We start from the raw sequence: 13,476 nt of genomic DNA on the forward strand, positions 1-13,476 counted from the left end.
CTTAAGAATAAGGAAGGAATTCTGCTAGTAGACTTAGGTGCATTTATACATCTGACCTCAGCCCTCAAGACCGAGACTAATAATACTTCGTGCCATTTATGCTCTAGATCCAGGAAAAGTTTAGATAAGGATGCTAGCCATTTAAATATCTATAAATATCAATGTGAGAGGGCAAATGCAATCATAGACTTACAAGACTTAAATTGAGCATCAGACTCAGAGATCAAAACAATGAAAATTGTTCCATTTCCCAAGCTATTCATGAGTTAGACAGCTACACAAAAGAGAGAATTCAATTCAATATGTAATATTGCTTTCATTGAATAGCTGTATCCTCACACACCTGTTGTACCCTACCATATGTTCAAAAACTGTGGTATGTAAGATAGATGAGTTACTCATTTTTATGAAATTAATTTAGATAGAAGAGGCTTCCTATGTCATCGTTAATGAAAATGTAAAAACAGACGATCAGTGAACATCACTCATTTTTTTCTTATCCTCTTCAGGAGCAGCTTTCAGTGCTGGATTGACAGGAGGAATCAGTACTTCTATAGCTGTCTTCTGTCATGAACTGCCACATGAATTAGGTAATATAACCTTTAAAATTTTTATCTAAGACTTCCTCAATTGTAAGTGCATCCAAATTCCAGAGATGTTAAAACAAAAACTGGCTGATGGCAAGTATTAAGTGTCATTAGTTTTAAGACATATCCTGATGTTAAAATATGAAGAAAACATTTGCTTAAGATTGATGAAAGGTTAATTTCTATATGCTTTTCTTTGCATTCATTAACATAATTTTGCTGTCATGATGAAGCATTATAGATTATTACTAATTCATTGAGTATAACTTTTAAAAAGACATATTATTTCTTAATTTAAATGCCATATTTTTCTGTTAAACCAGTAGTCCCCAAACATTTTGGCACCAGGGACTAGTTTCATGGAAGACAATTTTTCCACCCACAGAGGTGGGGTTGGAGGAGGTGGAACTCAGGTGGTGCTGTGAGCAATGGGGAGTGGCTGTAAATACAGATAAAGCCATGAAGCTTCCCTCACCCTTCACCCTCTGCTGCGGGCTCCCCCGCCTCCTAAGTTTCATGGAAGACAATTTTTCCACGATGGGGGGTTGAGGTGGAATTGCGGCAGAGCTCTGTGGCTAGGTCCCTGACAGGCCAAGGACCAGGGAGTGGGGCCCACAGTGTTAACCTACTTTAATTTTATTTCATATAGCATGTAAACTATATAATTTTTTAAAGAATCAGGGTAAACCTTGCAATTACATAATTGAAAGTTGTCTTAGATGTACTTAAGGCAGTTTTTTCTTTGTAAATAATGGAAAGATAATATGGATGTTCAAAAAAGTGAACCGGGTAGTTATTAAAGAAATTGCACTTCATTCTTGATTCCGTCACTAATCAGCACTGAGGTTTTGGAACATTCATTTCTAAAAGCTATTATTTCATCTATAGAGTAAAAGGCTTAGATGATTTCTTTGTTTCATTATACATATATTTTAATGTTTTATAATCTTAACATCCAAAGATCTTGTGTTAGTTTCTTATGTGATTTTAATAGAGTGGAGCTAAGTGCTCAAAAAATAATTTTAAAAACCTATTTTTTTTTGTTTTTGGTTTTCTTGCTTATTGATATACTTTCCACTATAATAATAACATGTAAAACATTTGGACTTTCTTCTTTTTTTATAATTTCCTACTTACATCCATTTCCCTCCCTTGATACAGATAATAGTTCTCATATTTAATATATAGTTGTTACATGTTCCTTAAAATTGTATATTACTTTATGCATACATGTTTGTAATTTATATAAACTATATTACGTGACATCCCATTTTTTTTTTCTTACCTTAATGTTACTAGCCATTATATTTTAAAATCTATCCAGGTTACCATGATTTATTATTTGTTGCTTCTGCCCAGTACTCAGAGGTATCCATTTACCACATTTTACATATTTAGCAGCTAGTATTGGCCACACCATATGGCCTTTAATTTTCTGCCACCACCGATAATGGTACCTTCAATGTCTATAGACTTAGTAGTTATCAACCCCTGTAAGAACATCTTTTAGGTATATGCCCAGGAACAGAATTAGCAGGTCATAGAATATGCATGCCTAAGAAGTATCATATCATTATCCAAAATGGCTAAACTAGTGTAATTTCCATGTGGCAATACTTGAGGGTTCCTATTGCCACATCTCTGCCAACACTTGGCATTAACTTTCCCATTTTTGCCAATTTAATAGGTGTGACATGATATTTCTTTGTTGTTTCAGTTGGTATTTATTGGTTTAACTAATTATTTAGTTTGTCTTAATGTGCAGGAGTACTTTGGTTTTCCTTTTCCATAAATTGAAAAACAGTAGCTTAAGATGTAAGCATGCATTTACACAGAAAATAACTGAGGGAAATGGAGATGGCATTAATTTGAAAGAAAAAAACTAACATCACCTTTTGAGTATCCAAGGAATTTCTTCATGTGCTTTCTAATTTAATTTCTTTCTAAAAACTCATCTGGCTATGAAACACCTGTCATTTGAGTATGTTTAATTATCTTTATTTGTAGTAACATTATTTGCTCATTTTGAATAGAATTTATTCATGTAATTTCCTATAAAAATTAATAACTTCTTACATAAAGCAGAAAAATATACTGGTGCATACTTGGTGCTGATTCCCGAGGGCTTGATTCTTTACAATTTTGTTTACCTTGCGAACTTTGAAAATCTAACCTTATATCTTGTTCATGCCCCATAATTCTTTTTTTTTTTTTTTTAAGACAGAGTCTCACTCTGTTGCCTGGGCTAGAGTGCCATGGCATCAGCCTAGCTCACAGCAACCTCAAACTCCTGGGCTCAAGCAATCCTCCTGCCTCAGCCTCATAGGTAGCTGGGACTACAGGCACACACCACTGTGCCCAGCTAATTTTTTTCTTTTTTTTTTTTTTTAGTTGTCTGGCTAATTTCTTTCTATTTATAGTAGAGACGGGGTCTCACTCTTGCTCAGGCTGGCCTCGAACTCCTGAGCTCAAGCAATCCTCCCGTCTCAGTCTCCCAGATTACAGGCGTTAGCCACCTTGCCTGTCAGTGCCCCATAATTCTTTACCCAGACCAAATCTTCACTGCCTTGAAGACTTCTTAAATCTGTGATGTGCTTATATAATCAAAATCTTCCAATAGGTTTCCTTACATATAAAGTTAAATTGATTAGTCCTACTTTCAATGACCTTACTTTTTCCCTCTACCTACCAATTCAGTCTTACCTGCAGTACATCCTGTTGCATGTTTTCCACTTTACCTAAATACAGTTCACAAAACATGCAGTATGGGTGCCTAAACTTGTTTCTTTGCTTATACCATTCTCCTTTTTAGCTTGTCTGAATACCTCTATCCCTACTTTATGATGTTAAGAATCTTTCTACAACTTTGTTACTGTCCTCCACTACCTCATGCCTTGCTTGGCTTACTCTTTTCTCTAAACTTTATCACTTATTTTCTCTCGGTCCTTCTTTTGGTACTTAGTACATTTTCTTTTCAGATGTCTTATTTCTTAGACTGTAGTTTATTATATGCAGATACCATATACTTATATTCTTTTCTAACTAGCAGATACTACCTTTAGCCCAATTCCATAGCAATACAAATCAAAGCTTTCTATTGTTTTCTGTATATGAGTAACATATTGCCTCATATTTTTATCTTTCACTTAAAAAAAAAAGACTTAGTAATAGAGTTGGATAATCACCCCCCTCCCAATATACTAGAAAAATCTCCAATTTCCCTTCTTCTCATCCACCCACTACTCCCTAAATGTAGTATGTCAGGCCACCTCATGTGTAATTTTATTGAATTGCCCTAACCTTGGAGTATTAGGGACAATTGAAAACAAGGAGTTTTGGAGGTTAAGGATGGTTGTTGCCTTTTTACCATTTACTCCTTTTTCTCTCTGCAGTTTCTCATTGAAGGAGTGACACACAAGGAATGATAACCACATGTAGAACAAATGCATTACATATATTAATGACTGGGTAAGCCTTTGATACCCAATTCAGAGCTCTGGTAAAAACCTGGATTGAAGAATTCTGTTTGGGTCAGGACCCCTCAATGAGTCATTCAGACCTCAAATATCTACCTGATTTATCCCCCAAATAAAAGGTTGAGATGTTGCTATTGCTGTGAGAGGAAACATTCATTGAAAGTATACTAAACTTTGCCAGAGTGAAAGGAATGTGACTTCATGGAAATGTCCATTTTCCCCTAATGCCTGGTGCTAAATCAGCATAAACTGCCCCATACTCCAGCTGGATAAGATACTAGGAAAGGAAGAGTATAAAGAAAAGATTTAGCTTCCTTTCCTAGAGGTGACAGAAAAGGCTCTCGCCTTCGTGTCTGTCAGCTAGATTGGAAGTGGTGGTCTACTGACTTTGGTAGTAGAAATGAAGTAAAGATATTCTGATTTTGCCTTAAGTCACACAGTAATGGGCACTTTGGTAAAATAGGGTCAGGCGAATATCCGTACTTTGCTACTCAACTTGGAGAGGAACAGGATGTGGAGAGAGGTGTACAAGCTTCTTCCATAGAACTCCCAAGCACAGGGAAAATCGTTTTCTCTATAGGCTGAGATAGAAAGAAGCGTGTAGATATGGGAAAAGTCCTCTCCCCACTTAATAAGTTAATATGTTGATAAAGCAGCATAGTACATCACATTTAAGGATAACTTATTTGTTCTAAAAACCTTTTTTGCCCTGATTACATTTTTAAATTATGTATTCTTAAAACTCTTCCAAGATTTCCATTATATGCAGTACATTGGAGACCAGCCTTCAGTTGGTCAGTAATTCCAAGTTCTGAACAGATTGCTGTTTCTCCAGTGGTATACCAGTTCATTTTTGTTGGAGTTTAGGAATGTAATGTGAAAAAACATATCCTTAGAACCTTAGAATGATATACAGCTCAGAGAGTTTCTCCCCAAGAGGTGTGAAGAAATTGAAACCATTCTAGGATATAGCAAACCCACATCTCTCCCTTCATGTTTGCTGTGAGGTGTGGTAATGGGTGAAATTTCCTGAATTATTAAGTCACTACTCTCTCTTTTCTGTTTTTGCCAAACTTATGTAGCTGAATGTAAGTTACAATATTACTTTGTTGTATTCTCTCCACTTTCTTCTACCTTCCTTCAATAAGGAACTGTACAAGCACTTGAAAAATAATTCATAAGAAAGCCTGTAGAAGGACATATAAGGAGGAAATAAGGTTGAAGTAATCCAGAAGGGCAGGATGAGGACTGGGCCATCTCTGGGCATGAATCTGGGAGCAGATCAGCCACTCGGGTGTCAGTGTGCTCTCTGATAACATCCATCCGAGGTCTTGGGCTCCACAAACTTCAATCTGAGGTTCCCACAGAGAGACTTTTGACTGTGGATGGCTGCAGAATTCTTGTCGTTGGGGGATGCGAACAGGTTCTCTTCTATTCTGCCATCTTGGTCTACCGCTATTTCCCAAAAGCTCTTCTTGATGTTGAGTAATGTGTTTCAGCTTCAAAGATACAACATTTTGATAAATAAAGTGTAATCATACTATTAAGACTCAGCTCAGAGAGGTTATAATGTTGTACATTTTTCCTTTCTTTTCAAGTGAATTAAAGATTAAATAGAAATCAGAATAAGATTTCTATAAGGCACTAAATTGTCCAAGGAAGATTGAACATTCGTTGTATAGGTTTATATAGAATTTTAATGTGTATACAATCATTATTTAATACAAGAATAAAGAACCTTAAAATATATACTTGTTTTTTAAAAAATCTCAAGAGTTCAAGTTACCAGATGTTAACATAACTACAGCATAGGACCACATTAATTTAACAGCTTTGGCAGGCACACCTCATTTGTTGTACTAATGATATCCTTTGTCAATAGTAAGGAAAGAATATTAATTTATAAAAGATGCATAGATTTGTATGTTAGTGTAAATCCTGGCTGTGAAGATTCCTTTGACTTACTTTTAAAATGTTGACACAGATTCTTACCGAGAAAGGGGATATGAGGAAAAAGAGAAAATATGGGGATACCTTTGAGCATTTATAACCCATGATAAGACTGGGACAAAGATAAATTTTAAATGAAATAATTCACTCGTTACAAATATTATTATACAAAAACCATTTGTACTCCTATATGTTAGCAATATACAATTAACCCTAACAGTATTTTTACCCCTATAATGTGATGAAATAAAAGGAGGAAAAAAAAAGAAAAAAAAATTTTAAAAAGGTACTCTATTTACAATAGCACCAAAAACATGAAATACTTAGCTTAAATCTAACAATATGTATATAATCTGTATGCTGAAAACTACAAATCACCAACAAAAGAAATTAGAGGAGACTTAAATGAAGAGATATATCTAGTTCAGGGACCAGAAGACTCAGTAATGTAAGATGTTAATTCTGTATATACAGTGTTTTCTCAGTCATAAATCCAGTAGGGTTTTTTACAGAGATGAACAAGCTTTCTACAAATTGTATATGGAAAGGAACTTGAATAGCCAGAAGAATTTTGGAAAAGGGCAACAAAGTTTATTTCAAGTCTTACTGTATAATTCAAGGACGGAAAACCAAATACTGCATGTTCTCATTTACAAGTGGGAGCTACGCTCCAGATACACAGGGGCATACAGAGTAGTACAGTGGACACTGGAACCCGGAAGTGGGGTGGATGGGAGGGAGGTGAGGGACAGAAAATTACCTATTGGGTACAGTGTACACTGTTTGGGTGACAAGTACACTAAAAGCCAAGGCATCGCCACTATACAAATTTATCCATGTAACCAAAAACCACTTGTTCCCCTAAATCTATTGAAATTTACCCTCCCCTAAAAGACTAAGTATAAAGCCACAGTAATCAAAACAGTTGGTATTGGTAAAAGAACAGACACATAAATCACTGAAACAGAGCATAGAGTCCTCAAATAATAGATCATTGATATAAATGGAGAATTTAAAGTATACAACTTTTATAAAAAGAACATAGGGAAGTATCTTTGTGTCCTTGGGTAGGCAAACTATTAGATACAGCACTAACAGCATGATTCATTAAGGAAAAAAAAATAATAAAATGGCCTTCATACAAATTAAAAACTCTTCACAAAAGACACTGTTAAGAGAATAAAAAGGCAAGCCACAGACTGGGGCAAAATATTTGGAAAATACATATCTGGCAAAGGACTTTTTTTTTTTTTTTTTTGAGACAGAGTCTCACTTTGTTGTCCAGGCTAGAGTGAGTGCCGTGGCGTCAGCCTAGCTCACAGCAACCTCAAACTCCTGGGCTCGAGTGATCCTTCTGCCTCAGCCTCCCAAGTAGCTGGGACTACAGGCATGTGCCACTATGCCCGGCTAATTTTTTATATATATATATATATCAGTTGGCCAATTAATTTCTTTCTGTTTATAGTAGAGACGGGGTCTCGCTCTTGCTCAGGCTGGTTTTGAACTCCTGACCTTGAGCAATCCGCCCGCCTCGGCCTCCCAAGAGCTAGGATTACAGGCGTGAGCCACAGCGCCCGGCCTGGCAAAGGACTTTTAAGACCAGAATATTTAAAGACCTCTTAATTCAATAACAGGAAAATAAACCAAGAACAACAACAAAAAAGTAGGCAAAAGACTTGAACAAACATTTCACCAAAACAGGTATACAGATGGCAAATAAATAAATGGAATTTCGGATACTGGATTTGTGATCATGGGCTGGCAAGGATGTGGAACAGTTGAATTCACATACATTGGTGGTGGGAATACAATGTCTTATAAAGTTAGAAATACACTTACTATATTACCTAGCAGTCCCACTTACAAGTATCTGCCCAAGAGAAACAAAAGCTTATGTTGACACAAAAGCCTATAAATGAATGTGTATAGTGGCTTTCTTCATAATTGCCAAAAACTGGAAACAACCTAAATTTCCTTAGCTGATGATGGATAAACTATGGTTCATCTGTGAAATATTAACTGAGTGATAAAATAATTTTCCAATATACATATAACATGGGTGAATCTTACATGCATTATATGCTAATTGAAAGAAAGACTACATATTGTATAATTCCATTTATGTGATACTCTGGAAGAGACAAGACTGTAGGGACAGAAAGCAGGTCATTGTTTACCTAGGGGTGAGAGACCTAAGAAAATTTATGGGTACACGGTATGTGTATTTATTGAAATTCATAGAACTCTACATCCAAAAAAACCAAGTTATACCTCAATTCTTTTTTTTTTTTATGACCCATCAAGACAATAAAGGCACTTTCTAGTTCTTAAAAGTATTAAATAAATAAAAGTAATTAATCTTGAATCTTGATTAGTTAATGCTGTTTGGTTGTTACTCAGAAATGAACTAAATCATCTTGCTATCCAGAAATACCAGAGAAGGCAACGAAGTTCATATAATTTGTACCTATGACACTGTAGTTCATTGAGTAGTAAATAATGCTCCTTTTTAAACCACTTTTTATAATGAAATTATAAAAGGAAGCAATGTATTTTATAAACTAAAACACACTTCTGTAGTTTCATTTTGTATTACCTAACGTCTTGCTAAATGCAAGTGCTCCTTTAGCACCGTTGGTGGGTGAATTATTGAAAATGAGGAGAAATTTGTTAGGGAACTCTCTCCTTAGAGAAAGCTGAGATGAAAAGACCAGAGGAAATTAAACAAAACTCCAGGAGCGAGAAGAGATAAAAGGTGATATTAAATCCAAGTCTTAGCAGGAGAATTACAGTATTTAGGATCAGAGGGGAAAAGATGTAAGGAGAATAGTATTCGGTAGAATCTAGAGAATGGCGATTTAGAAGCCATTGGTAGATAGTCTCCTTAGGTGCATTATCTTAATTTTCCAAAACAATGTTGCATTATGTAGTTTTTAGCAATTTGTTGGAATATGGAAAAATAATGTCTTGCACTAATTTCTTTGTTGTTAAACTTTTTTACTTCCCTGTTATAGACTAGGACCTTGTAACCATGACAGTTCTAGAAGAACAGATCATGTATTTTTAAATATGCAGATGTTAGAATCCTTTCTTAATGGAAAGAAGAAATAAGCCCAGTCAGTATTCTAAATAGCACCTTGCATATACTAAGAGTTCAATAATTTATTGGATGCTTGTACATTTAGTAACTAAAACAGTTATAGTAGGTAAGGCTATTTTGACCCTTTGGACTATTATCTCTTCCAGTATTTTGCCCTTCTACTAACATCCCTCTAAGCAATAACTGTTTTTTTCCCTAATGTTCCAATTTTAGATAGATGAATGAGATCCTTCCCTTCCCCCTCCTCCACTCTCCCCTTTCTTCCCTAGGATGTTACATCCCTAGAAAAAGAATGCCAAGATTTTCCCTCCTGTATGTTTGCCCTTCTGTATGTCAGGTCTGTGATCATGGATGGAACCTGTGTTCCATGATCACAGACCTGATGATTGCTCTCTTTTCAGCATTGTAAGTAAGAACCTGGTGTTCGCTCTGTTTTCAGTATTGGTGATGGTCGTGTGTGTGTGTGTGTGTGTGTGTGTGTGTGTGTGTGTGTGTGTGTGTGTGTGGTGTTTTTTGGAAGGGGTCAGAGGTTGTGAGGAGGGGTGTTCAGTTGCCTGTTTGTTTTTGTTGAGACAGACTCACTCTGCTGACCTGAGTAGAGTGGAGTAGCATCATTGTACCTCACTGTAATCTCCAACTCCAGGGCTCTAAGCAATCCTCTGCCTCAGCCTCCCATGTAGCTGGGACTACAGGCTTTTTCTTTCTTTTTTGTAGAGAAGGGTGTCTCACTCTTGATCAAGCTACTCTTAAACTCCTGAGCTCAAGCAATCCTCCCGCCTCTGCCTTCCAGAGTGCTAGGATTACACGCATGAGCCACCACTCCCGGCCAGCATTGTTAATGCCCTTGAGAGCATCATCTAGGCTGTTTGTGTACACCATTATGGCGCCATGGAAATGTGGTGGGAAACGCTCTTTATTCTCATGTTTTTAGGATTTTCAGAATTTATGTTTTTGTTTTTTTTTCTGGGGAAAAAATGTAAACATAGAATAAGGTATGCTGAAAGCACCTGTTACCTCTGTTCTTACTTAGGCTATTTCCTTTTGAAGAAAGGGTAGAAATGAGAACAGAGGGTTGTTAATTGTTATTTACAAAAAGAATAGCGACTGTGCTTTTTCTTTTGTTTCTGTTTTTTTCTTGATTTTTAAAAATTTACATTTTAAGTTATACAGTAAAATGGACTTTGTTATACAGTAAAGTTATACAGTAAAATTGACATACTACAGTAAAATTGTAGTATATATAGTTAATTCAAAGAATTAACTATATATACTACAATTTTACTGTAGTAATTCTTTGAATTAACTATATGTATAGTAAATCTTTGAATTTTAACATTTATATAGATTGTGTATCCCCCACCACCACCCTCAGGATACCAAAGTTCATTTACCCCAAACAGCCTCTGCCCCGTGCTGCTCCTTTATAGTCACACCTCTCCACCTTCTCTGTCCCCCGGCAACCACTGATTGTTCTTCATCACTAGTCTGAGAATGTATTTAGAAGTTTCAGACTGTCTTCTTTCAGTATCATGCCTTTGAGATTCATCTGTTTTTGCATGCATTATGATTTAATTAATAAGTAAAAAAAAATCTTATGTAATAAAATATCCATTATTAAAGTTATATCTTTTTATGCTAGTTTTAATTTTGTTTTTTATTGGTTTTCTCCTTTCACATTTGTGTTTAAAATCCTGTGGTTTTAAAACTTTACCATTGTGTCTTAATTGCAGGTGATTTTGCAGTTCTTCTTAAAGCAGGCATGACTGTAAAGCAAGCCATTGTATACAACCTCCTCTCTGCCATGATGGCCTATATAGGCATGCTCATAGGCACAGCTGTGGGTCAGTACGCCAACAACATCACACTTTGGATCTTTGCAATTACTGCAGGCATGTTCCTCTATGTAGCCTTAGTGGATATGGTAAGATTTTGCACATTTTTTTTTATTGTACTAAACCTTCAAATAGAATACAACTTCCAAAAGTAGAAGAAATCCTTGGAAGTAGTTTGAAGCTGACTATTTTTAAAAAGTATAACTCATTTTAAAGATGTGATATCCTAAATAATCTATTAGGAAAAGACATTTAAGTAGGAGGATTTCTTTTATGGGAACTAGTTAAGATGCTGAACATTTCTGACCAAATCATGTTGTTATTTGAATAATCATCAATAGTATTTAAAGATATAAATTACAGAATTATTATACTGCTTTTAGGATTTTGTAATATTGGAGTGGAAGTGTTTTATTGTTGTTAACAAAATAATTTTTTAAGCTTTATGGCAAACAAGAAGGAAATGCTACATTTGTTAGATAAGGTTATTTATTTTTCCTGTTAAGATCATCACATAGTCTCATTTCAGAATTACAAAGCCTACATTTTTAATCACAGAATTAATGCCTATTTATTATAGAAAGGTAAGAAAATGTAAGTAAAAAGTATTTATATTCTGTTGCCTATGGAGTAGCCATAACCACACCCCGCACTCCCACCAAGACCTCTAAAACCTCATTTCCTATTCTTATCCTCAGCTGATAACCTTGCTTCCTATTTCATGGAGAACACTGAAGCCATCAAGACACCTTCCACAATTTCCCATCACCACTTCGGCATACCTTGCTGTATCTGTGCCCATTTACCATCTTTCCTATTACTATGAAGAAGCTTCCATGTTCCTAGCTAAGACTGTCTCCTTCAAACTGGTAACTAGAACTTATCCCCTCTTTAACACCCTTAAATTGTCCTCTCTCTCACATCATTTTTTCCCTCTGCTGGATCATTCCTACCAACATATAAACCCAATATTATTTCTTGCTTCTTAAAAAAATGGGGTAGAGAGGTCTCTCTTATGCTCTAATTTCCCCTTCAGCTATCATCCTATTGCTACTGTCTTTCAGCAAATCACCATATTGATTGATTGACTGATTTGATCAACAGGGTCACCGTCTGTAGCCCAGGCAGGAGTGCAGTGGCACGATCATAGCTCACTGCAACGTTGAAGTCCTGGTCTCAAGCGATCCTCCTGCTCATCCTCCCACATCATTTATTTTTTAATATTCCTCTTTTTTTTTTTTTTTTTTTTTTTTGAGACAGAGTCTCGCTTTGTTGCCTAGGCTAGAGTGAGTGCCATGGCGTCAGCCTAGCTCACAGCAACCTCAAACTCCTGGGCTCAAGCGATCCTTCTGTCTCAGCCTCCCAAGTAGCTGGGACTACAGGCATGAGCCACCATGCCCGGCTAATTTTTTTATATATATTAGTTGGCCAATTAGTTTCTTTCTATTTATAGTAGAGACGGGGTCTCGCTCTTGCTCAGGCTGGTTTCGAACTCCCGACCTCGAGCAATCCACCCGCCTCAGCCTCCCAGAGAGCTAGGATTACAGGCGTGAGCCACCGCGCCCGGCTAATATTCCTCTTTTTTGAGTCTAACCTCATCAGGTTTTCTCACTGACTGCTCTGGCGGACTGCTTTTGTCAAATTTATCCTGACATTGCTAAGACCACTGGTATTTCCCTTTTTCTTGTCATAATAGCAGCATTTGACAGTTGATCATTCTCTCCTCTTTGAAATGCTTTTTTATCAGAAGACTTCTGTAACACCACAATCTCCTGGCCTTTTCCCCACCTTTCTGGCCTTTCTTTCTCATTCCCTTTAATGGATCCTTCTCTTCTCCCCTACCTCTAAATGTTAGCAAAAGACCTAAATAATTTCATCTAGTCTCATGGTTTTAAATATTTATTGGCTAATGATTCCCAAACATGTCTTTAGCCTAGATCTTTCCTTTAACTCCAGACTAATCCAACTAGTTTTACTTGAGTGTCTAAAAGGCATTGCAAACTTAACATGTTCAGAACTTAGCCCTTGATATTTTCCAACCCTACTTCTTGCACCAGCACTTCCTGTAGAATTCTCCATCTCATAAATGGTTAACTCCATTCTTCTAGTTGCTCAGACAAAAAGCTTGGGTGTCATCCTTTGACTCCACTTTTTTTGCCCTCCCCACATATGGCTTGTCTAAAGTCTTGAGGCCTCTATTTCTTAACCCCTTTACCTCCATCACCCTCACCTAAGCCACCATCTTCTTTCTCTTTTTAACTGCTCTCCCAGCGTCTTCTCTTGCCCTACCCTCCAGCTCTATATCCGCACCTCAGCTAGAGTGAGCCTGGTAAGTCATAGACCAGATCATGCCATCTGTATGCTTCAGACCCGTCAGTGGTTTTCCATCTCATTTACAGTAAAAGCTCTAATGTTTTTACTCTGACTTGCAGGATTTGGGGTTATCACTGAGCATTTCCACTCTCTTCTCCTCTTAATTTTCCTAACCTTACTGTCTTCTCCCACTCTCCCCCATGGGGCACAGTCTGCCT

The 13,476-nt window shown here is 36.5% G+C and overlaps 1 protein-coding gene across 3 annotated transcripts in view; it reads left to right on the forward strand.

Moving 5' to 3' along the window:
- SLC39A10 (solute carrier family 39 member 10) overlaps positions 1-13,476 on the forward strand; it is a 130,092-nt gene that overhangs the window by 110,839 nt on the left and 5,777 nt on the right. For all 3 annotated transcript variants that reach the window (XM_076005767.1, XM_012776952.3, XM_012776951.3), the window contains 2 exons: positions 510-590; positions 10,844-11,034. In XM_076005767.1, the coding sequence (XP_075861882.1) occupies positions 510-590; positions 10,844-11,034 (272 nt within the window). The remainder of the gene's footprint in view (positions 1-509; positions 591-10,843; positions 11,035-13,476) is intronic.

Source organism: Microcebus murinus, chromosome 8, assembly GCF_040939455.1.
Source record: "Microcebus murinus isolate Inina chromosome 8, M.murinus_Inina_mat1.0, whole genome shotgun sequence".
Classification (NCBI taxonomy): domain Eukaryota; kingdom Metazoa; phylum Chordata; class Mammalia; order Primates; family Cheirogaleidae; genus Microcebus; species Microcebus murinus.